This window comes from Peromyscus californicus, unplaced genomic scaffold (assembly GCF_007827085.1).
Source record: "Peromyscus californicus insignis strain IS unplaced genomic scaffold, ASM782708v3 Scaffold_9__1_contigs__length_137607984, whole genome shotgun sequence".
Taxonomy (NCBI): Eukaryota; Metazoa; Chordata; class Mammalia; order Rodentia; family Cricetidae; genus Peromyscus; species Peromyscus californicus.
This window is the reverse complement of record NW_026294617.1, coordinates 6,181,396-6,206,420: the sequence shown is the minus strand read 5'-3', so window position 1 is coordinate 6,206,420 and position 25,025 is coordinate 6,181,396. Positions and strand designations below refer to the sequence as shown.

The window sequence follows — 25,025 nt, the reverse complement described above, 5'->3', positions numbered from 1 at the left end:
TTTCAATAAGATTTTTTTCAGAAAAACTAAAATCAAAACTCATAGTGTTATTCTACAGACAAAACAGCAAGGAGTTTGAGTTGGTCTATATGCATGTTGCTAAGAGGCCAAACAAAGTTCAGCTGTGCATTCCTTATTTAGCTGATGGATATAGAAGTGGAAGAGGTAGTGAACATGCTGTTCAGAGCAAGGAGCTCTCTTATGAGACTAGCTGGAAGAGGTTTGAATAGCTACCCTGATACATTTTGGACAGGCCTTAGGCATTTAGCACTTAGGAATCTTGTTTTTGTTTCTTGTGCAGATAGAGATAGAATCAACTAGAATGAGCCATTTCAAGAATTCAAGACTATAATTATAAATTCATGTAACATATGTATATTTACCTGTTAGTACACCACTCACAGCACACATAGATATGCACATAGGAGCAATGTGTTTGTCTGTGTTCACTAAGTAAGTGGTAATGGTGACTTTGTAGATACATAGGTGTTCTGAAAACTTAAGAATCTCCTATGTATGAGAGTCATGGCTGAGGGTCTTCATCAGGCCCACAAAGCTCTAGTGGTAAGCCTCTTGACAATCCAGCTCAACTGAGATTTACCTATATACAAGGGATTTTTATGTAGGTTTTAGGATAGATATAAACATGCTAAATAAATACATACAAAATTATTGGAAATTCAGTAGAGGAAACTTTGGCTGCATAATACAACAACTACAAGCAAACACTTAAAAAAGCAAGGCAGATAATAAATAGGTACTGATATTTAATAAGATAGAAGTCTATGCAATAATAGAGGTCTGTTCATGCTGGATAACTTTCCCCTATCTGTCATGTATTCGCTGAGCACATATCAAAAATGTTTATATTTACTCAGTTATTGAGTGAGTATGCATGTGAAGGTCACAGAACAATTTGTGGAAGTCAGTTAAATTTTTGTAATGTGTGCATCCCTGAGATCACACTTAGATTATCAAGCCACAAGAGCCTTTGCCCACTGAGCCATCTCTCTGCCCATCTATCACATAATAACCTGCATCAAAACTTTTATTTTAATGTGACTCACTTCGTTATAATCTTGCAGGCTACTTTGAAGCAATCAGTGGACATTTCTTAATGTTCTCTGTAACATTTAGCATATTAGCTTGAACACTATAAGTCCTCAATAGATATTTGTTGAGTGGATGAAATATTGTATGGATATTGTTAATCTCTAATTTCTCAAAAATATCTAGTTCATTTTGAACCTGAGTTACCAAGAAATAATCCAGTGGAGAAACCAGCTCTTTTATTGAAAAATGAATGCTACATGTTATATTATCATTTAGGATGTTTTGTTAAATACTATTTATTATTTGTATAGTGTCTTATAAACATTTCTTCCCCTTCAATTCAGGGGAAGAAATAATAGAAGACTTTATGAGCAAAGAGTTCCTAGCAGTGAGTTGCAGAAACTTAGCCTCTCTTGGGCTGACAGACTAATCTACTTGTAACATGGAACTTGTCTGGTCTAAGTGTCATGTTTTGTTTTTAAATTTTAATTGTATATGTTCACTGTATTTGATAATTTGCTACTTCACGATGTTTTCATACAGGTATTAAAAATTGATGGTATTTTCCTAGATATTTTATCCAATTATTTTTCTCTATTTAAAACTGTTCAAAATACGAGGAAAATATAGAGAATTCATAATGAAGACATTTTCCATGTATGTGGGTATTAGCCAACACTATTAGATACTGAGAATTTGTCAAATTTTCTGTAATTAATCATTGGCCTTTCAAAGCCTCACCACAAGTTATCCATCTTAGGTTACAATTAATAAATTTCTGGAATTAATTCCATTCCTTCTCTCTGTTATTCAGTGTTGACAACTTACCTGCTACAACACATTTAGACATTTGTTAATAACAAATAACATTGTTCTGCATTTTTAGCTTTTTTGAATATTATTTGCTTTTCCCATTCATTTTAAATTTAATTTTAAAAATGTAAGTTCTGTGTACATTCATATTTTAGATCTTTTATTTTTATGGTTATGTAGAATTTCAGTTTCTGATTATTTTATGACTCGTTTTTGTGTCCATTTGTGGACATTTGGTCTGTCATTCATTTGAATGATTTCTTATTGTTGATAAGTACATTTGTTACTGTCTGTTGCTGTAATAACATATTATGAACAAAAGCAAGTAATAATAGAAGAGTTTATTTAAGGCCTACACTTTCAAAGGGTCAGTCCATAAGTGCAGGGGACACACAGCAGTAAGAAGACAAAAAGAAGTAAGATTTCACATCCTCAATAGTAAAAATGAAATAGAGAGCTTGAAATAGAAGTGTGGTGAGGCTGTAAACTCCCAAGGCCCACCCCCATTATATGCTTCCTCCAAGTAGGCCATGTCTCCATAACACCCCTGAGACAGCATCGACTGGGAATCAAGTGTTTGAAATCAGAGCCTATGAGGGACATTCTCATTCAATTCACCACAATAAGAAATCAAGTCATTGCACACATCTTTATTTCAACCTGAATGTGTCTGTCAGTCAAACACTTTAAAGATAATCTTCTAGGCACCAAATTGTGTTGGTGTTGCATTAAGGAAAGAAAACTCAACACTTCCTTTTGAATTAATTTTACCAAAACCAAGCCCAAGTCTGGATTCTCCACTTTTTTCCCCTATGTCTTCCATCTGTCGGTAGTTTGTGGTTTCTGGCTTGCTGGTAGCTTGTTTGTGATATATATCTGAAATGTTTCTATTAACTGTGTGTTGCCTTGTCTCTAGCAAAGGGCTTTGCTCTGGAATTATTGAACAGCACAGAAGACATCACATGGGGTAGAAACAGGAAATACTGCATAGGAAATTTTAACAGTTTTACAGGGGATTTACTACAAAAAGATCAATTATGAAGCAATAGCTTATGTCATTTCCAACTTTGATGGCACATATTTGTTGCATAAGACCTCTTATAATCAACCTGTTTATTCTTTTCACTGAATGATTACTATAACAGACATATGTACATGCATGCATTGCTCTTTGGATCATGGGCACAGAAGAATGCGTAACTCAAGAATAAAGCTATGCATTAGCTTAGGTTGTAAAAGCTGATTACATGGAAAATTCATGGCAAGTAAGGCTGGTCTTTGCATTGTTCTCTTAAAGGCAGGTTAAGCAAGCTGGTTGAGTACTTAGCAGGATATCAGGCCAAGTGACCTCAAGAAACATTAACTTGGCTGTGAGTTATATCAAAAGTTCCATTCTCTTTGAATGTAAGAGATATTTTCAGTATTTAATGTAAAGTAAAATTGATTAAAAAATAGAATACCACACAAGATAAACTAGGCTTCCAGCAAGAATAAGATAAACTATTTAAAATTTGTTTCTATAAAGTTGTTAGAGTAGTCACTACACTCCATGTTTTAAAAGAAAAAGAATACAAAAAAAACCACTTTTGTAATTGAAGGTCAGATACTACAGGATCATGAGAAGTTTTATTATCCGTGTGTGTGTGTGTGTGTGTGTGTGTGTGTGTGTGTGTGTGTAAGAGAGAGTGTGTGTGTACATGCAAGTGTTATGTGTACACAATTTTAGTAAGGGTGCAAAGCACCTGCATACACACGTATGTGGAGGCTGGAAGTTGGTGTCTGGTGTCTTCCTCGGTTGTTCTCCACCTTATTTTTTGAGAGAGAGTATCTCACCAAACCTGGAGATCATCCAGTCGGCTAGTCTAGCTAGTCACTGAGCTCCAGGGACTCCTTTGTCCCTCTGCCCCCACCCTTGGAGTTCTAGTGTGTACCACTATGCATGTGGTGAGAGCACTGGGTCTCCAAACCTAGTCCTAACGTTTGCACGATGTGCGCATTACCTGTTGTGCCGTCTCAGAGCCCCATAGTGAGTTTTCATAAACAATTATACATTGAAGACAGCACAGTAGATATGGTCAGGAGGATGGCCTTTAGATCAGATAGCCATGGGCCCTGGTTCTGCTATCAATAAGCAGAGACCCCGACCAACATATTTAACCTTTTGGAACCTGTAATTACTGTGAGTTGAGCCCATTTTCATAGGATTGTACTAAATAAGATGTAAATGCATTAAACCTAAGAGTCTGACATCTACTCCAGAAACATTAATAGATGGAAAAATGTCAAAAAAGTATCTTTTAAAAGCATATTACTTTTTAAAGATCTCACTATTATAAACAAGCTTTTTTAAATTACCTGACTTAAAAGATTGTTATTATAATAGTAATGTCTAAAAAATAATTTTGAATCAATACTACAATTTTCCATAAATACACACATGTAACATGGAATATTTTGGTGACCACCAGAACAAAACTCAGGAAAATTAGAAAATTAACTATGCCATGCAGAATTATGATCCAATATTCTATTAAATTGGCTTATCAACAGGAACGAGGAGTGTGTTTTATCTTAACACAATTAAGGAAGTTAAAGACTTGTAAGTGCAAAGGGGAGTGTTATTATTTTAATAACCAAACAAGAATCTTAGAATATTAATGAGATGCCTATCATGTGAAAGAGAATGACTGGAAATCACTGTAACTGAAAACAGCGCTGAGTAAAAAGGTTGACGAAGCCTTCCCAGGTCTCCCCACAGGGTCTCTACCTTAGGTGTTAAAATGATACCTTTCAACAGCAAAAGGCAAACAGGACTCAGCTCCACTGTGGCCCACCATGATACAGAGCATGCATGGGCATACTAAGTTCTTTCTGACATGAGCTTGTGTAGCTAAATCTTCTGTTGATGCAGGAATTCTGGAACACGAGGAAGAAGGGTCTAAGCTTACGTGACAGTTTACAGAGACTGGAATACTCTTGGAGAAAGACATTTAACTTCTTACTTCCTATAGTCATGGATTGTTCAGTGCCCAAGGAGCATCAGCTCCAGAACCAAATCTCCTACTGGCCTATATAGTTTTACAGTCTCCTTTCAAGTCACACAAAGTCAGGGCAGTATCACTGACAGACCAGTACTTCTTCAAGAATCTCCCCATAATATAACAGGATAGAAACGTTTCTAACACAGATCAACACTATTATTTCCAAAGTAAGCACTTTAAAGGGTGGCTTACACACAAAAAGACAAGTTTCCTGAGCTGCATGCTCTTTGACAGTTGGTGCGAGATGTGCCTGCGGATTGCATTGCGCTGAGTATTACAGCTTGTTCAGATGCATTTTCAATCGCACTGAATAAACAGCATGAGATGTTTGATGAGTGTTAATATGCAAGATGCCACAATTAGGTATGATTGTTCTTTTAAATTACTGTGCTCTTTTTTTTGTATTCTTCCTTTGATCTCTCACAGACAGTGAGAACAAAATTTGTAATTTAAAGCATAATGACTTTGACTCAGAAATTCATTTTCACATTGCAAATCTATTGTGAACTGAAACATATAGTTAGATGGGAAAATATCTTCGGTCTGAAAAAAGGACATCAGTTTCTTTCTCTTTTGCATATGCTGTCTGTTTAAATAAGGTTCTGGAAATGACATATCCTGCAAACTTTTGAGAAATGGCAAGGAACCTGGACCCATGAGGAAGTAGGATCTAAATACATTTGTTTTGTGTTCATTATAAATATGGGTTTGTGTACTTCTTTTTATTTATTTTTCAATATATACAATCATTCCTACAAGTTGATCCTCCATTATACACTAACACTTTCACAAAAGGTTTTCTGCTTATGGGATTCTAATTCTGAGTAGGGTTGTGAATCAGTTCTCTAGTTCCTTGAAATTATTAAAGTGTCCATAAAAAGAAAATTTTCACATATAACCTGAAATGCTGGGGGAAAAAAAACACTGTAGCATACAATGCTCCAAAAACTGTGTATTTGACAAAGTCTTTTTCTATGTAAGTACATGTGAAGTCAGCAAGCAAGTTGCTCAATAATCTAATAATCAATCATTTCACCTTTAGTCTTCAAACTATTATTTTCTCTTCGTAGTGTTCAACTTACCCAAATCTAGCCACTCTTAAAGTATTTCTATACCTTTTAAAACATCTAGTTATCACTGTGTCTGTTAACTTGTTCTTACTAATGATTTATTTTCATTTTTTTCTCTAGGATATAGACCCACAGTTAACTGGATTTGATTTATACGAGGGAAATCTACAATCAATGGCCACTCTCACCACATTGCCACTGTGGAAAGCAGAATGGTCAACAGGAGATGGTCTGATGAATGGTGATGACTGAAGATGTTGCTTCAGTCTGTGTGAAGTCAATGGGAGCTTTGTGCTCCACGAGGGACACTCTGAGCTTTCCTTAACAAGCTAACATTTGAGAAGCTGGAGGTGCATCCTACCACCATTTCATCTTTTTTAAGTGGATACAAATATATTTGCCTCACTGTACCAGATAATTAGACAACTAATGTGGGACCATGGCACTTCCCAGATGCATGTGGCCAAATTATGTTTGGAGAGCCATGATGGCATGTGTGGTACACAGGGGACTGGGTGCCCCGTTGACTCTCTGTTTGTTGGGATGTTTGCTACAGACTGTCCACGTACTCTCTCAGAAACTGGATGATGTAGACCCATTGGTAACTACTAACTTTGGCAAAATAAGAGGGATTAAGAAAGAACTCAATAATGAAATTTTGGGGCCTGTCATTCAGTTTCTTGGGGTTCCGTATGCTGCTCCACCAACAGGTGAACATCGTTTTCAGCCTCCAGAACCACCATCTCCCTGGTCCGATGTCCGGAATGCCACTCAGTTTGCTCCTGTATGTCCCCAGAACATCATTGATGGCAGATTGCCTGAGGTTATGCTTCCTGTGTGGTTCACTAATAACTTGGATGTGGTTTCATCATATGTTCAAGACCAGAGTGAAGACTGCCTATACTTAAACATCTATGTCCCAACTGAAGATGGTGAGTTAATTGCAGAAACACAGGGAGATATGTTTATTTTCTCTTCTAATTTTGAATAATATTAGTTCACGTGTACTGGTAGTGTGCATGGCTTTTCCTGTTGGCATGTAGACATATTTTACATGCTTGCATGCTGCTCTTTTTGTTTTTGTGTGTCAGTGGATCTGTTCTTATTTTTTCACTGTGCCTACTCATTTTCTTTCCTCCACAGCACGTATATTTAGGTAGAAATGGGCTCCTAACTTCCATTTCCTACCAAATGACTTCTGAGAAGATGCATCAGCGTTTCCTCATTGCATGTGCAGGCTCAACGAATTGGGGCTCTTTCGCACTCAGTAAAAACAGGAGTGTACTAAGTTAGTGGTGTTGCATGTTCCGGCGGTCTGTGATGGAGCGCCATGTTATTTTCTAGTCTTCTATTCATTTTTCAGTAAAAAGAATATCCAAGGAATGTGCCAGAAAACCCGGCAAGAAAATATGTAGAAAAGGAGGTATGTATAAAAGTGAAAATGAAAACGATGTGAAAGTTTACAGAGGAAGAACCAGATACTCTCCTAAAGGATGCCTTGCTGATGCTGGGGAGTATTAGGTGATGGATCAGGAGAGCGCAAGCTGAGCAGACAATACTGGGAAAACTCATTGCTGGCACCTGTGCTCTCCTATGGCCCATGCCTTAAGAATGTAATTTCCGCTACACTTTGCTTATAAAAAAAAAAAAGATACCCCACTGTTATGCTGCCTAGGGAACCCAAACAGCACTGCCTTAACAGCTGGTCAGCTTTAGTCTCTGGACTCTACCTGACGTGCACACATGTACAGATGTGTGTACCACTTCAAAATGATTAGTTCAGCCAAAACCTTTGTTTTATGTTGATGTAGTCTTAGATCCTCCAGAACACCTTATGGACTTTTTGATCATAAGGGTAAATTGGCTACAGCTTTGGGGCAGTTACCATTATTAGGTAACAGTGGTATTTTTTCCCAAGAGTTGTTTTTATTTTCAGTTACTCTTCTAGAAGAAAATGAGATATTTTATTCTTTATGAGAAATATTTACAGTCTTAAAATGTCTTCAACATTTATATATTTATGTTAAACAATTTAAAACATGGGAAGGACGTGATTCAGAAGCTACAATTAAATCAACCTTCCAATCATCCTCTAGCCAGATTGAGCAAATGTAGACACTGACAGCTGCAGCTCGCATCTGAATGCAGCATGGCCACACTCCGTTTTTATATAACATTCAGTAAATCACTCACAGGAGTGTATGATTTTCTACGGCAGTAAATTTTCTAAGTGTTATTTTGACCTTATTCATAACTTGGTAGACTTTTCAGTCTTCCTACAGAAGTCGTATTAATATTCCAGTGCTGCACATTCCATCTCTTTGCACTTGTAATCTGTCGGGAGCAGGTCAGACTTCATTATGGCATCTTTGTGGGGGAGGGGATGTCCAAATGCTCTGTTTTATGAGACTGGATTATACAGGAGAGACTTAGAGTAAGAAAATTATCAACTGTCCATCAGAAGTATTTGAATTAAGTTGACTATTATTATTTCTCTTATTTGTTGGATAAAATAGAGTTGAAACTTTACTTTTAAAAATTTCAGGCCATAGTTTGGGTCAAATGCATAGTATGCTTAAGAAGACATGTGACAGAAATAGTGCTTTAAAACAACTAAAGAAAATGCTTTTTGTTTTTTTTTTTTTAATTTGCAAAAGAGAATACCAGCTGTGATTTACATGCCGTCAACTAATGTATAATGCTGCAGAGGTTATTATTATGCGGCCTATAAGCATGTGTAATTAGCTAAGTGACTTTCGCCTCCTATCTCAAAGTTGTTGATTCACAAAGTCATAAATAAAGATGCTGTTCAAGAATGCATAAATAAAGCATAATGCATACGAAAAGTGTGATTAATTAAAAAAAAGATAAGGTCACCAAAAGGTAAGAAAGATAGTAAGCAATGGAATGATCTCTCTTCCCATAGAACGTCATCAAGAAAAAAAGACTCAATAGAACTTACTTTTTTTTAAATTTCTTGGCCTGTTGGTTCTACATGCTTCATAAGAGAGTTGTGTAGGCTGGGCTGTCTACTTTGGCAACCTTTGAGCTAATTTATAATTAGATTGGGACAATGTCTACAGATGCCCACTGACTGTGTGGTGCAGTCCACTATTGTGCTTTTATGCAGTGTTAATTAGCCACTATTTAAAAATCCTCTCGTTTAAGAACTTAACATAGCTTATTGTAATTAGAGAAGGCCAGCTCCCTTTTAGTTGATTGTTTATTATCCTAAGTCTGAATAACTAATAATTTAAGTGGAATAGTCTATTCAACTAGTATTTTATAAAAATAAAAACTAACATTTACATTTGGCTATTGAATGATGTAGTAGAAAATGTCCCTAAACTTTTAACTTTACGTTTATTCTCTAAAATGAAAGGTTTTTAGTCAATTCAAGAAAACCATGAAGCTACACACAGTGACAAGCACATTCCATCCCAGCTTTGTGAGGTAGAGCAGAAGGATGTAGATTTCAAAGCCAGCTATGGCTACATGGTGAGTTAGAGACTATTCTGCTTTCTATGTTCCTTGCTTGAAGAAGCTACAAAAAAATAAGTAAAGAAGAAATAATGAAGGAAAGAGAAAGAGAAGAAAACATTATCCTGTTTTAAGAAATTATCATCAATTTCATAACCATTTATGCATACATTAAGTATATACTACACACGGACTGTGAGTTCTAAAGCAGCTTAGTCTTAGAGGCTCTTAAACAGAGGTTCAAAAACCGAGATAAGGGTAGTGTTTTGCTTGGTTCAGATGCTAATTTTTGGCTTGTCATTATTTATCTCTTTTCTTTTTAATGTATGCAGTCACTTGCAGAGGCAGATGGGCCCTGTTCCCATGCAAGCCCACTATAGTCTGGGCTTACTGTATTCACCCAGAATTATTTCTTAATTGCCAATTATAAACATGTAGCCATCAAATGAGTTAGTAATAAATGAGGCAGACGAGGAATTCTCTTTTCAGAGAGTTTACATTCACATGACTTTGTAAAGAACAACACATTTTCTGTTCTTTGATCTGTACAAAAGGAAGAAAATTTTCTTCCTCCAGGAGATGCCACATTATATTTTTAAAATATCTTTTATAATATTTTCCTCTGTATTTGAAGTTAAAAACACATTTGAAAAAACAACACCAAACAACTAACTCTTGTTTTAAAACAGGTCCCAGGTGCACATTTTAATCTATCTCTTTATAGTTGCCGTGATAGTTGTAGCCATGTGTTAATTGCCTTCTAGATATTCTTCAGGGTTCTGTGCATTTAGAAACTGAGAAGAGAAAGGGTGAAAATGACACGCTGCTGCTGAACACTTGGACAGATAAGGAACACAGCAGCTGGGGCTTTGCTTGTGGAGAGGATCAGGTATTTTCATTGTTTAACTATCTCATAATTACAACAAGTTTATGAGAAAATTACACTACCAAAATCTAGAAAAGCTTTAACAATGTGTTATATTCACCCAATTTCCATTGCTAGTAAAGGAGAAGCAGATATGGCCAGAGTTCCTGCCCCTAGAGATTACTAGACAGAGTCCTTTTGTGTTAAATTACTCCATCGAGGGACGATGGATCAGTCAGTAAAGAAATGCAAGCACAAGGACCTGAGTCAGGCGTGGTGACCCTTGTCTGGAACCTGTACCAGAAAGACAGACAAAGAGAAATCTGTTGAACTCATTGGCCAATGAGTACAGCTTGTCTTTGAACTCTAGGTTTTGTGGGAGAGATCCTGCCTCAAAACAAAGCAAAACAAAACAAAACAACACAACAAAAACATAGTGTGAGATGGTTGAGGAAGATACTTGATGTTGACTTCTGGCCACTATACACATGCACACACATGCACACATATGTGCACACATGCAAACACACCACACAATAAATAAGCTGCCCCTTCCAGATGATCATATAACAGTCACAGAGCCAGCTATCTGCGTTTGCTTTTCTTCTTTCCCTTTCTCTTCTTTTTCTTTCATGTTTTTATTTTTTGCATATTCAAACATATTCCCAAATTTTTAAATTCTATCCATTCATAATATTTTTGACAAATTCAGATCTTATCTCAAGCCAGTATAAACAACTTATTTTCAGAAGTATGTACACAGTCCACTTTAACAACATGTTTTTGTTGTTGCTGTTATTTTCTAGAGATTTTTTTAATTATTAAATTTTCGCACTTTCGTACATGTACCACTGCGTATTTTGGTCTCTCTCCCATTTCCCTTTCCCAGCTACCTTCCGCTCCTATCAGTATTCCATTCATCCTATAGTATGCTGTCATCTGTTGACTAGTTTGAGTTTTATTTGCTCTCTCACAGAGTTTAATGTGTTTTAACAGCATGCAGGTTTTTACTGCCCAGACTATGATCCCGGTATATTCCCCTAGAAAGTTATCTAGGAGTGGGGTTTTTTTGTTCGTTCATTTGTTTTTTTAATTCTTCTTTCATACATTACATCCCAACTGCAGTCCCTCTCAGTACCTCCCCTCCCTCCCCTCTCCCCCAGATGTACTCCTCCATCCCCCAACAAAAAAGGCAGCCATACCAGGGATATCAACTGAACACGGCATAACAAGTTATAATAAGACTAGGTACAAATCCTCATAACATGGGTGGATGAGGCAAGGAGTAGTTTTAATCACTTCAGTTTCCCTGTTTTCTCCAGGTTTCTGCCTTGTGAGACAAGCTAACACAGAGTAAGGTGGTCAAGTATTAGGAAGTAGACACAAGAAGGAGGAACAAGGGAGCAGACAAACCAACAAACAAACTGATTAGCTCCAGATTCTGTAGTTAGTTAGCAGCCTTGCATTCTTCCAGGAGGTTCACTGTTATTTGCATAGCTCTTGGGAGATGAATACCAAATTTTCATTTTTGTAGTTGTGAGATTTTGTGAACCTACTTCTTCATCCCCCCCCTTTTTTTTATTACATAGACATCTCTATAGATGACTCTGTTGGATTTCCTTACTGCTTAAGCATGTTTCTTATTTTCAAAACTATTTGACTTGCTGTACTTAATAGTGTTCAAAGCAGAGACAGGCAGATCTCTGTGAGTTCGAGGCCAGCCTGGGCTACAGAGTGAGTTCCAGGACAGGCTCCAAAGCTATACAAAGAAATCCTATCTTGAAAAAAACAAACAAAAAATAGTGTTCAATTGAGCTCATTCTAGCATTCATTCACAATCTTTCCAGCAGTTTTAGAGTTTATTTGGTTGGTTGTTTAGCATAGGGATTAAATTGACTCCTATCACCAGTGATGCCTTCAGGGTTTTAATAAGGGATTATATTCCAGAATCATATTCCATCTAACTCCACATTTCTAAATCCTTCATTCATTTAACAACTATGTATTGATTGCTGGTTGTGTAGGAATTATTATCCTAGGTTCCATGAAATCATTATTAGACAGAAAAACAGTTTCTGCTTCTGAGACTATTTGGAAGCAGCTAATGAAAATTTCTAATTTAACTTTAAAGGAGTTAAGGGGAAAACAAATAAACAGAGTAATGAGGAAAAGATTTGTGGATGTGTAGTATGAAAGTAGTTTGACCAAGATGCTCGATTGTCTTTATTTGACCTAAAGCTAGGAATCTATTTGTGTATTTCCCAAACAATCAGGAGTACACATATGAGGGAAAGGGCAATAGAGAAAAGTCTTGAGATTCAGCAAGTTTAGAACGAATTTTTAAATGACCCATAGTTGACATGGGGGTTGGTAAGAGAGCACAGAGGTATAGAGAGAGCAAACTACTATAGTCCACCAAGACCTGAGTGTTATCCAGGCTCAGGATAGGGGAAGAACAGTGGAAATTGTAGTTTCTTTGTGTTTTGACGATCATATTTTTTGGTCAATGTCTTATAAGTTGTGAGTAATTCCTGATCTGAAATCATAGAATAATTTATTTGGCATCAATTAAGATGGAAAGGGAATACTATAGAATGGTTTGAGGCACAGCATAGTAAAAGATTCTGTTTGGTTTTGGCCATGATAAATTAGAGGTATCCATTACTCACTCAAATGCAGACATCAAGGAACCAGTATTCTGAACCAACAGCATGAATCATGCTTAGAAATGAGGTTTATGCTGAGATATTTTAGAATTACTATACTAGAGAAGCAAAAGGAAGGCACTAAAACCAGAGAAACAAGGGCTCTGCGTCCTACTTTACAGGAAAATTCCAACATTAGTAAGTCTGAAACAAAAATACATTTTGGTTGGAAGATGTGTTAAACAACTTTCTGTTGCTATAACAGATGATCACATATACACTTTTAAGGAGAAAGTTTTTATTTTGGCTCATGGTTTTAGAGATTTTTGATCCATAGTTGCTAGGCTCCACTGTTTTTTGGGCTGTGGTGAGATGGAACATTATAGAGATGTGTGATGGAGGAAACCTGTACACCCGAGGTGGCTGAGAAACAATGCCAGTATTCCCTGCATGAGTATGCCCCTCCTACTAGGCTCCATCCCCTAAAATGAGTACATGCTTACAGTACTACAGATTGATGAGCAAGCCTTCAACAGATGGGTTCAGGAAACAGTTAAGACACAGACCATAAGAAGAGGTGGGTCAAGACTGTGTTGCTGTTGCTAACCTGCAAGCTAAGAAACGTATGAGCATGGACACAGCCATCAGCTCCACATATGAGTGTCTGTGGAGTGATGTTATCTTACACTGAGCACCAGACTAAGAGAATGGGAGGAAGATACAAGTGCTTGAGAGTATATGATTGTCTTAAGGAGCTTTGAAAAGTTAGTTTTGTAACTCTAGATTAAAATTGATGAATAAAGGAATATTTGGTTATAGAAAAAACACTTGAATATAAAGAAAAGACCATGTAAAATATATAGGAAAGTTGGTAGAATTTCTAAAATAATATTATTGAGTAGGTCAAAAAAGAATATAGAACTGCCCTTGGGAGGGTTACATTAAAACGAATGTACATATGATATTTAAATCAACACAATGCAGGGGCGAGCACATGAATATGAGTGCATGGGTAACAGTGAGGATTCTCTTTGGATGTTTTTATTGTAATGGAGGTGTGATGGCAAGGGAAATGCAGGTAGAATAACATTGGCACGCTCTTCCCATATTCTAGGCTTTTGGTTTTATTTATGTATTTAATATCACCACAGTCTTGTGGCATTTTTTAGTCTTCATTTTAAAGATGTCTGAGTGAAGGACAGAAGAGGCCTAGTGTCTTGCCCAGAGATTCATGAGTTTTCATGAACAACTAGCCATGAGAACCTTCAAAAGGAAGGTTCTCAAAGCAACAAAAACAGACCTGTGACAATAGCCCAGTCTTCTGCTGTGGGGATTCTGGATCAAATAGAAAATGAAGTTGGTGACCGATTTGTTAGTATCAAACTACCCAATGTCAAAACAATCAATTAAAACCCCTTTGAAGTTTAATGGAAAACCACAGTGAGCCATAGATTTGACTCCACATTTGGGTCAGTAGCTATGGACAGATGCAGATAAACTTCCTGAAAGCTGAAAGGCTCAGATGGAACTCTGATGTCAAGTCTCCAGGGAACAACATCAATTGTCCCGCTATTTACTGTCAGGCATGGCAGGTCTCCTGAAGCAGGTGATTAAAAGGCTATCTTTGGTGTCTACATCACTTTTTTGGGAGAAGAAATGCTTTTTATTTTTATAGAATCTGGGCTTGAAATTCAAACCTTTGAGACTTATATCACCACCAACAAGAATTATGCTCCAAAATAAATCCTTTGTAGATACTGCTTACCACCCCTCTCTGTGTTCACAGACAGTTCTGTGAGCCTCACCACTGTGAACACACTTGCTTTAATTTACATCTGGAATCCACCCCTGTTGATTTAGCGTTTCCCTTGTGCTCATTATTCACATTCTTCCTTCATGAAGTGGTAAACGCTGAACAAATGGAGGACAAGACTAACTTCAAAAGCATTGATGATCAATACCACACACACCCATTCCAGGCTCAATAAACTTCAGCTCTAAACTAGAAGAGAAGCAAGGTTTCCTATTTTCTTTATTTTTTTATTCTATTTTTCATATAATATATTTTGACAATATTTTCCCTCCCTCTCCAATGTCTCCCAGATCCTCCTCCCTTCCCTATCCATCCAGTTTCATATTCTTTTTCTCTCAAAACAAAATGAAAGTAAAACAAAAAAAAAGCCAAGATGATAAAAAACCTAAAACAAAACAAATATGTGTGTTTCTTTTCTTTTCTTACTCCTTTCTTTGCTTCTGTTTTATTAGTCTAGTTTGTTCTTTGAGAATTGTGTGTGTATAGTTCACTGCACTGACTTTCACCCTGACCCTCTCTGATCTCCCTTCCAGCACTGTCGTCCGATTCTCACCCCGACAAGTCCCTTCCTCACATGCATGTCATTTTGTTTTGTTATTTGACTCTCTGATTTTAACCAGGACAATCTGTGAGATCATGAGTCTGAAGCTATCTGTTGGGTTCACAGTTGACGCACAGTTAAAATTAATGATAGCCCCTCCCCGAGAATACTGTGATAGCTAAGAGTTCAGCAGGGATGAATAAGGCTCCGTGGATACCTCCCCTGTCTGTGACTGGCTTTGATGAAGTCATGGGAATGTCCAGAGTAGCAACTGCTCCAGCATGATTTCTAAACAGAATTTTTTTATCATTTAATTTAAATTTACGAATTTATTTTTAGGTATATATATACACATAGATACAGGTTCGTGTGTGTGCATGTGTGTGCCTCTGTGGGGTTTTTTTTTTTTGTGTGTGTATGTATGTGTGTGTGAGCTCATAGGCATACACCTATCTGTCCATATGTGTTGAGGTCAAAAGTAATTTCTAGTGCTCTTTTGTATTCCACCATGTATCTTTTTTTTTTTTTTTGAGACAACATCCTTCACTGGCCTAAAGCTTAACAAGTAGACTCTGCTGATTGTTCTATGAGCTCCAGAAATATTCCTGTGTTCACCTCCCCAGCATTGGTATTACAAGTGACTGCTACCATGTCTGGCCAATTTGTAAGAGTTGTGAGGCTCTAACTCAGGTACTCATACTAGCATATCAAGTGCGTCATCAACTGATTTATCTTAGAATTCTTCAGTTATTTGTTTTAATTGACATATAAAACATAAAAATTATAGATATTAGTGGAACAACACTTTTTGTTATGGCATTATGTCATGTTATATGTGTGGGTTTGTATACTTCATCAATCATTAATCATTTATGTTGAAAACAATCATATGCTGTTCTTCTATCTTTTTGAAATAAACAGCATGTAATCGTTGCCAGGAGCTACCAAATTTGACAGCATGCAGAGCTTCTTGTCCCTCTCTATCTATAGCTTTGGGCCTTTTGTCAACCTTTCACTATTTCTCTTTCCCTTCTTTCTCCCATTCTTAGGACTCATCGTACTCTCAATTTCTTTGAAGGCAACACTTTCAGGCCATGCATGTTGGTCCTTCCGTGCAGCTATTATTTTCACATAGCCCTGCACAGTTGGACACAGTTCTTTATGTAGAGGCTGTAGAGGCTTACACCTTCTTCTTTCCAATTCTGGTGGCCAGTGGTGGTCTTCAGCATCTCTTCAGGTGTGAAGGCATCAGCCCAACCTCTCTCTGTCATCATAAAACTTGTCACTCTTTTCATATGATCTTTATATAAGGCTTCCAAGCAATAGATATAGGGTTAACATGAATCTATGATGGTTTCATCTCATTTATATTTGTATAACCTGTCACTGCATGGCTTTGCCTGGTTGACGTAATTGAGTACTATAACTTGGAAGTTACAAGTCTGAGATCACTACGTCAGCAGAAGTAGTGTCTTCTGAGATCTAGGATCCTCTCTTTGAAGTGTAGATGCCCATTTTTCTGTAACTCCTCACACAGTATTCTCTCTGTAACTAGATCTGTGTTCAAATTATTTTTTAATGATTTGTTTTTGTTATATGTGCGTGAATGTTAGCCTTCATGTTGGTATACATACAAATAATTTGTTCCTGGTGCCCACAGAGATAAGAAGAGGGTATGAAATTCTCTGTAACTAAAGCTGTAGATGATTGTGAACTGCTGTGTGTGTTCTGGGAACTAGACCTGGTTCTTCTGCAAGATCAGCAAGTGCCCTTAACTACTAAACCATCTCTTACACTCAAATTGCTCTGTCTTAATAAGAACACTGGTTATACTGGACTGGAAACTAAGCTTATGACCTCATCTTGACTAGTTAAACCTGTCACTACCCTCTTTTCAGAAAGATTATCTTGGAAGTACCTGGGTAGGAATTTAATCTCTACACTTTGACAGTTTATCACATGAAAGTTGTGATTGGAATTTCCAGATGGCTTAAATTCTATTATTTAATATTTTGGGCTATTTCATATATGAGAAATGTATTTGCATCATTTCTAGCCCTACTTCTCACCTCCAACTCCTCCTTTGCCCCTACAACTCCCCTTTAAATTCATTACCTCTTTCATAATTATAATATATGTGCATATAAATATATATGTGTGTAGTATGTACATATAACCTACTGTGTCCATTTAGTGTTTTTCATGTGTCCATATGTTTAGGATTCACCACTTAGGATTAGATAATCTATCAAGGGAATCATCCCTTGTAGAAAACTAATTGCTCCCACCCAGCATTAAGTAATTAATTGCCTGTAGCTCTTTCTAGGGGTAGGGCCTTGTGAAATTTCCCTTGTCTATGTCAGCATGTCAACTGGGGAAATAATTATGCAAATCTTGCTTAGGAGGCCATATTGTTGAGGCTTCTTAGTTGCTGCATCTGGGTGGCTTGCATTCTTTGGAAACATCCAGGACACTCTGTTTTTTATAACCTGGCAGCCCTGTAGTAATTTAAAATCTTACCATCACTGTGCTTACTATATAAGTAATGAAAAATATGACCAGTATTAAATGACTTGGTAAAGTCACATGACTATAAGTATAAGAAGGAAGACTCCTGTGGAAATCAAAATTTAAATTTCTTTAATATTTTAAGCTATCTGTTTTTAAATCAAGATATGGTACTGTGTAGTACTCCATACACTTTTAAATAATTAAGTATTTGACTTTGTGTGTCCATATGATTCTGGTTTCCTTTTTATTTCTTGAATTGTAAATATTTCACTCAGTTGTTTATGGGCAAACATACTTTTAATAAAAATTGAAATCTTATAAATGTAAAAAATGTAGTGATATTAATTTTGAATTCTGTTCCATTCATCACAGTTGGACAATTAGAGAAAGTTCTTTGAAAGTGTTTTTTAATTTAAGAACTATTTCTTTGTTTACTCTAATCTTACTCATGTAGCTTGAGAGTAATGATAGTGTGGGAGAAATCTAATTATAGGCAATAATGTTCATTAAAGCATGTAGAATGCCACAAAAATCACATTGAAACAATAATTAAAAGAAATACCAACAGAAAGGTCTGGGGTCATTCAAACAATCATTGCAGTTTTCAGAAGCAGAATTCTGATTATCCAACAGTGACCACAATTGGCTGCACCTCCGTCCAGGAATGGAAGAGGAGCCCAGTCTTTAGTGTCTTTCCTTTAGACAGAGCTCTTCAAGTTGACATGCCAAAAACGAAGTGTCACATCTCCTATGCTCAAGACAATGCTGAAGACAGGTTCCACTCTCTTCTCTTACAAAAGAGCCCTATCCTCCTTCTAAAGATTTTAGGGTACTCTTTTATAAGGCTCTCCCAGAGCACCTATGTGCCTGTGGGGTCTGCGGAGAAGCACACCAGAAGCAACTATAATCTCTCCCTCAGAGCTAAGCTCCTCTCAGCACCTCCATAACTCACCATCTTTCCTAGCAAGGTGAAGGTGAAGTGGCAGACCTAAGGTGCAGATCTAAGCCTTCCTTGAGAAGAATTCATGCATTGAGTGACACCTTAATTTACGAGCTTTACAGAACCTGAGACTTCTGAACTGTCCCACCAGAGGCAGTCATGTGCCAGCCTGTTTCTTTCTTGATATATCCCTGAGTCCCCACCATCAAAGGCACCCACATCCAGCCACACTTTGAAAATGTCAGGCCATCAGCAAGCATCCCTTCACGAGAACAGATGTTTCCTACAATGACAAACTGTCTTTTCTTTCTTTTGTTTTCACAGATCACTAGAGTAGATTATGTGACTTCAAAAGGCTACAAGTCATTTATTTAGGAAATTGACTTCTCTCAATGAAAGCTAAAATATCTGTAAATTTGGATTCTGATTTTTTTTAATATAACACTGTTTGTTAACTGGATCTGGAAATATAGGGATAAGATTCTTATTTTGCTTTATTTTGTGGAGATTTCTGGTCTTTCTGTGGTTTAACAAAGAATATTCTAAAAGGAAAATAAAAATATGAGACCTTATAGGATATTTACTGGGGTCTCAGGTTGTCATTCATTGGAGATTTGTAAATTTACTTTTTAATTTAATTTTTTCATACAATATATTTTGATCATATACTCTCTCCTCCCCTAACTCTGCTCAGCCTCTCTCTCCATTGGAAAAAACTGATTTTCCTTTCCTAGGAAGTATATTGCAAATAGTTTCTTGATGAGGGATGAGAATTTGCATCCATTTCCCCTTCTCAGTGCAGGTATATTGTCTGCTTGGAACTTGTGCAGATCTTGTGCATACTACCGCTGTCTCTGTGAGCTCTTGGTGGCTGAAAGCTGCTGAGTTTTTTTTTTTTTTTTTTTTTGGGAACCACCTATCACTTCTGGCTCTTGCACTTTCAACCCTCGCTTCTGCATAGGTCCCTGATACTTGACTGGAGGGATCTGTTAAAGACATGCCATTTAGGACTGAGTATGCCAAAATTTCTCACTCTATGAAGTTTGTTCATTTATTTGTTCATGTTAATTAATGACTGCTTCAGGAAGAAGCTTTTCTGATGAGGGCTGAGCAATGATCAGATTTATGGGTAAAGAGATACACCATTAGGAGTCGTTTCATTGCTGTGATCCTTTAGCAGACTACCAGTAGTAGGTTTTCTCCTAGGCCTATGATTTATCTATTCTCAGGTTCTTGGCCACTTTAACAGTGCCAGGTACAGGTTCCATCTCATAGAATGGACCTTCAAACGAATCAAAGATTGGTCAGTTACTTCTACAATATTTGTGCCAGTGGTGTGCCCGTATTTCTTGTGGGCAGGTCACTGTTGTAGGTCACAGGGTTTGTAGCTGTGCAATATTGATAATCATTTTTCTCCTCCCTCCAGTAGAGTGCAAAGCACCTTCCAGAACCATGAAGGCTAAGTCAGTGGGAGTGAAGCTTCTAGTCAGGCATCGGCTCAAGTTCTCCATCTTCAGTGACTTTTGTAATTGAATCTTCAGCAACATGGCCTTACCATCAGGTTGTGGATGGTAACCAATAATCTTGGGAATATAGCCTACGATGATTGGTAATGGTGGTCAAGAGCTTTTATGGGACGCACTTGGCCAAAGACTTAGAAAGATGTAACTCATTTCTGGCAATGAAGGTTTTACTCGGTGGCATATGACTTCTAATTGGGGCATTTCCACCCCCATTATATGGTGACCCCATTTAGATATCTGTCGTATCTGTATATATTTTAAGAAATTTCTACAGTAGGAGGTTTCCATGTGGCTTTTTTTTTTCCATTAGGGTTAGTTGTGTCTCCTTTACCCTCCTCTCTCATCCTCTTCCATATTAAAGCCTCTGATTCTAGTTTCCCATTTACTTCTCCCTAATGCTATATTCTATTTCATCTTCTTTGGAAGATTACCCTCCTCCACCATGGTACCTACTACCTGACTTTTGTAGCTATTTGGATTGAAACACACAGACCTAAAGCATAAAATTCACACCCACACATATAAAATAAAACAGGTACTATTTATCTTTTGGGGTCTGAGTTACCTCACTGAGGATGATTGTTTCTAACTCCATTCATTTACCAGCAAATTTCATAATTTCATTTCTATTTAACTGCTGAATAATATTCCATTGTGTAAATGTATCACATTTTCATTAACCATTCATCAGTTGGTGGACATCTGGACTGTGTTCAATTTCTGGCTCTTTGAATAAAGCAATGATGAACATGGATGCACAAGCATCTCTGTAATTACATGTATTGGAGGTTTTTGACAGTCCCCAGAGAGCTTATATTTGTTCCCTTCTGTTTGGGGGCAGGGCCTTGGATTCCCTACCTTCATTTCCCCCCTTCTCTTTTGGCTGATTCCTTTTGTGGCCACTGCCCAAAACACTGGGGTCATGGGTTGCCACTGCTGGAGATTTTGAAGGACATCAGAAAATGTTGATTTGGTGATGGTCAGGAAGTATTTTGTCCCCTTGCATCATGCATTGCAAGGGCCTTAGCAAGCGTGTTGATTCCCATGTCAGTATTTCCAAGTAAAGTTATGTTGATATGTGTGAAAATATCAAAACCAAATGGAGGAAGGATAGCCTTCCCGAAGAAGGAAAAAATAAAAAGTAATGATGCTGATATTTGGCACTGTGTTCCCTATAATAAAACATTTAATTAGATCTTTAAATGTGTATGGAGCACAAAATACGCACATCAGAATAAAACCCATCAGGCAGAAACAAAACTGTAATTATATCAACTCTGTTGCCTGAGTCCGCCTCGGTTGCTCTGCCAAGAGGCAGAGGTTTACAACTTTCCATTTGATTTGGAACAGCCTCTCCCATGCCTGTGGCTCTCCCTGCAAAGCTCAGGGGTGCCTTGGCTACTGATGGCACAGCTGCTGCTTTACCGATGGTAAGCCATGGCTTCCAGAGACAAATTAACAGCTGTTGCTCTCCAGCTCCTTTTTCACCTGTGTGGAGGCCTGGGGTAGACCTCCAAGACACTGAGATAAAAGAGCTTTCAACAGCTTCCTACAAGAGCTTTCTCTACCTGGGGTTGAGCGGGGGTGGGGCGGTAGGGGGGGTGGGGGGGGGAGAAGCACAGAGAGAGGTGAAGGACTGGGGAGGGGGGCAAGGGGCCTTCACAGGCTCATGAAGAAAGTAGTCCTGGTGTGTGTGTGTGTGTGTGTGTGTGTGTGTGTGTGTGTGTGTGTGTGTGTGTGTGTGTGTGTCTACATCTGTGGGCATGTATGTGTGTGCACTAGTGTGTGTGATGAGGCCAGAGATAAACTTCAGACACCATCCACTTATTTTTAGACTGTCTCTCATTTACCTGAAACTTGCCCAGAAGGCTAGGCTGCTTGGCCAGTGAGCTCCAGTGATCCATCTGTCTCTGTGTGCCCCTTCCTGCCTCCCAGCTCCAGTGATCCTTCTAGCTCTGTTCCCCCACCCCTTCCCAGCTCCAGTGATCCATCTGGCTCTCCCCCCTCACCTCCCTCCCAGCTTCAGTGATCCATCTGGCTCTGCCTCCCCACCCTGTCCCAGCTCCAGTGATCCAATTTTCTCTGCTTCCGCCTCCCAGCACTGGGATCACAAGTGGATACTACCACACAGTTTTTTCAACCTAGGTTCTGGGGACTTAACTCACACCCTCACATTTACAAGATAACCACTTTACTGTTGAGCTTTCTCCCAGCCCCCATGTATTTCCACACTAAATCACCCAGGACAAGATGCCACAGAATGGACAACCTAGTCCTTTCTATCTCAAAAGGCTAGCAGGTTCTGTGGGACCACTTTACTGAGTAACTTCATATTAAAATATTTTGAGAATTCACTACATACATCTGTTTGTTTCATTGTGTATGTGTACAGGGGTCCATGTAAGTGAACCCCCTTCCCTTTTGTCTCTAGATATGTTTCTTCCTTCTAGTCATCTCTCTTTATCAGACTAACACGACTATCTGCCCTTTCTGAAGAGCAGATCTGCTCTGCTCTTGACAATAACTTAGTAATGTCTGCAAACAGAAGACTCCACTGTAAAGAGCTCATGGAAAACCAACTAAATACACTTTGCTCACAGGTTCTCTTTTCTAGTCTTGTGTTTTGAGTGGTTGAGAGTGCTGGGGCACAGTCCTCCCCAAAATGATGTGTTTACACACTTTGAGACTTCAATGGCCACACTTCTCTTCCCGAGGGCCTGAGAGCGTGGAAACGGGACAGACACACCCTAGTCCTGAGCGTGCCTGTTGACTTGCCACCCAGCCTATCGTCCTTCTTTCTCGATGCCTTCATCTTTGACTCTAGCCTCCGTCGCTTCTTCCCTTAACACCGCAAGCTCACAACTACTTTTTAAATCTGTTTTTAAATTATCTGTCTCTCTTTAAATTTGAATAGATATTCTAAAATTAAAAATTTAATTAGCAGGTTTCCATGTAGAATGTTTGTAAACTAATAGTTTGACTGACTTTCTCCCCATTTCCCTGCTTCGTAACTCCATAGAAACATTTCCATGCCCAGTGTTTCCCTTCTTTCCCGTCACATGTTCTATTGCTCTCCCACCTGTGCCCAAACAAGCCTCTTTATTTCCCCCTCTTATGGGCCATTTTCTAGTTTCCTTGTCTCTAGATGCATTCATTCCCACCTAAATGCAAGTATATAAAAATTAGAATCCAGGCTCCTCATATAAAAAAGAATGGGAAATTTTGTCTTTCTGATCACGGATGACCTCATTTAATAGAATATTTTCCAATTCCATACATTTCCTGCAAATTTTGTTTATTATGGTTGAATAAACTCCATTGTATACATGTACCGAATTTTCATTATCCATTCAACTATTGGTGGACACATAGACTTATTCCATTTTTTTGCTATTTTGAACACAACAGCAATGCATATGGACTTCTGCAGTCCATCCTCCATAAAGAATCCAGTATGAGCTTTATTTAAACTATAAAATCAATCATAATTCTTTTGCTTGAATTCTTTTGAGGTTCCATGCTGTTTTTAAAATAATTGCCAGGTCTCTAAGACCTGTACACCTTTGCAGTCTGTTGCCATGTATTTCCCTTTCTAGCGACATTTTTGAATTGCTTATCTTCTGATTACTGAAACAGCCAAACTTCCGTGTACCTCGGGGTCTTTGCACATCCTTTGCACTAAAGTGCACACATTTTACCTCTTTCCATGTCTTCCTGAGTCTTGTCTAGCCTTTCTGCTTTGTCAAAAAAGCTTTTACCGATCATTCTATTAACTTAACCTTGCTGTCTTCGTCCATATCTCTTTTATATCTCCTTTGTTACATTTTATTTTCTATATGCAATTACCTTGTTTACTTATGTGCTTACATATCTATTCTGCTTACCTCAGAACTTTCCTCCTGTTCACCTCTGTATACCAGGCACTCAGAAGAATTTCAGCAAGTATTTACTGAAAACAACAATGTACTTTATTAGAAAAAAAACTTAGATTTCTGGCATCTGCATTTATTTGAGCAATACTATGCCCGCTATCATTCCTCACCAGATACAGTGAATCCTGGTCCTTTCTACTTTGCAGTCACTGTTTGTTTGTGGAACAGTGCTTCCCAAGTGAAGATTTCAAAGCCAACACCAGGGTCCTTAACAAAGAAGTAACAACACTCAATGGCTCAGTGTCTGACAAATAGAACCTGGCCTCCATTGTGGGGGCCCTTGGGGCCTAGTGGCTGCCAACAGCAGAGGCTCTTGGCTCTCTGCCTGTGTGTTTGAGAGCCAGCCTATTGCCACTGCTCTGAATTTATATTTTAATACAGGATGCCAAAAATGCATTTGTTTAGTAAGTGCAGCCATACTGATATCCCTGTACTGGGCTAGACAGTTCACTTTCTCTTCTGACACATTGTTTTAATTTGCTTTCCTCTCGCCCGATCCGAGTGTCCATCTCCTGAAAAATGTACCTTTACTCCTAATCACGTCTTTTCTTTCTCTTTTGCCATCTAATTTGCCTGTGACAGGACTTGCTGCCATTTTGCCAAGCCATTTTAGTTTAGGGTGCAGCACAGGTAGAGGCAGAGTGCTGCTCTAGATGGTCCAAGAAGAGTTTAGCTCAATGTATCAAAGGGACTCTCCTGTTATAAAATACATTGAATTTTAGTGTGTGCCTACATGCATGAGTGTGCATATGTATGCAATTATGTGAGTCTGTGTATGCATGTATGTGAGTGTGCATA

The 25,025-nt window shown here is 38.0% G+C and overlaps 1 protein-coding gene across 15 annotated transcripts in view; it reads left to right on the top strand.

Annotated features, from left to right (window-relative positions):
* The window catches only part of Nlgn1 (neuroligin 1), an 895,946-nt gene that overhangs the window by 186,079 nt on the left and 684,842 nt on the right, over positions 1 to 25,025 (top strand). For 11 of the 15 annotated variants that reach the window (XM_052731690.1, XM_052731689.1, XM_052731693.1 and 8 more), the window contains 2 exons: positions 6,098 to 6,909; positions 7,341 to 7,400. In XM_052731690.1, the coding sequence (XP_052587650.1) occupies positions 6,417 to 6,909; positions 7,341 to 7,400 (553 nt within the window). In that variant the 5' untranslated portion in view covers positions 6,098 to 6,416. The remainder of the gene's footprint in view (positions 1 to 6,097; positions 6,910 to 7,340; positions 7,401 to 25,025) is intronic. The other 4 variants (XM_052731696.1, XM_052731694.1, XM_052731698.1 and 1 more) reach the window with 1 other exon arrangement.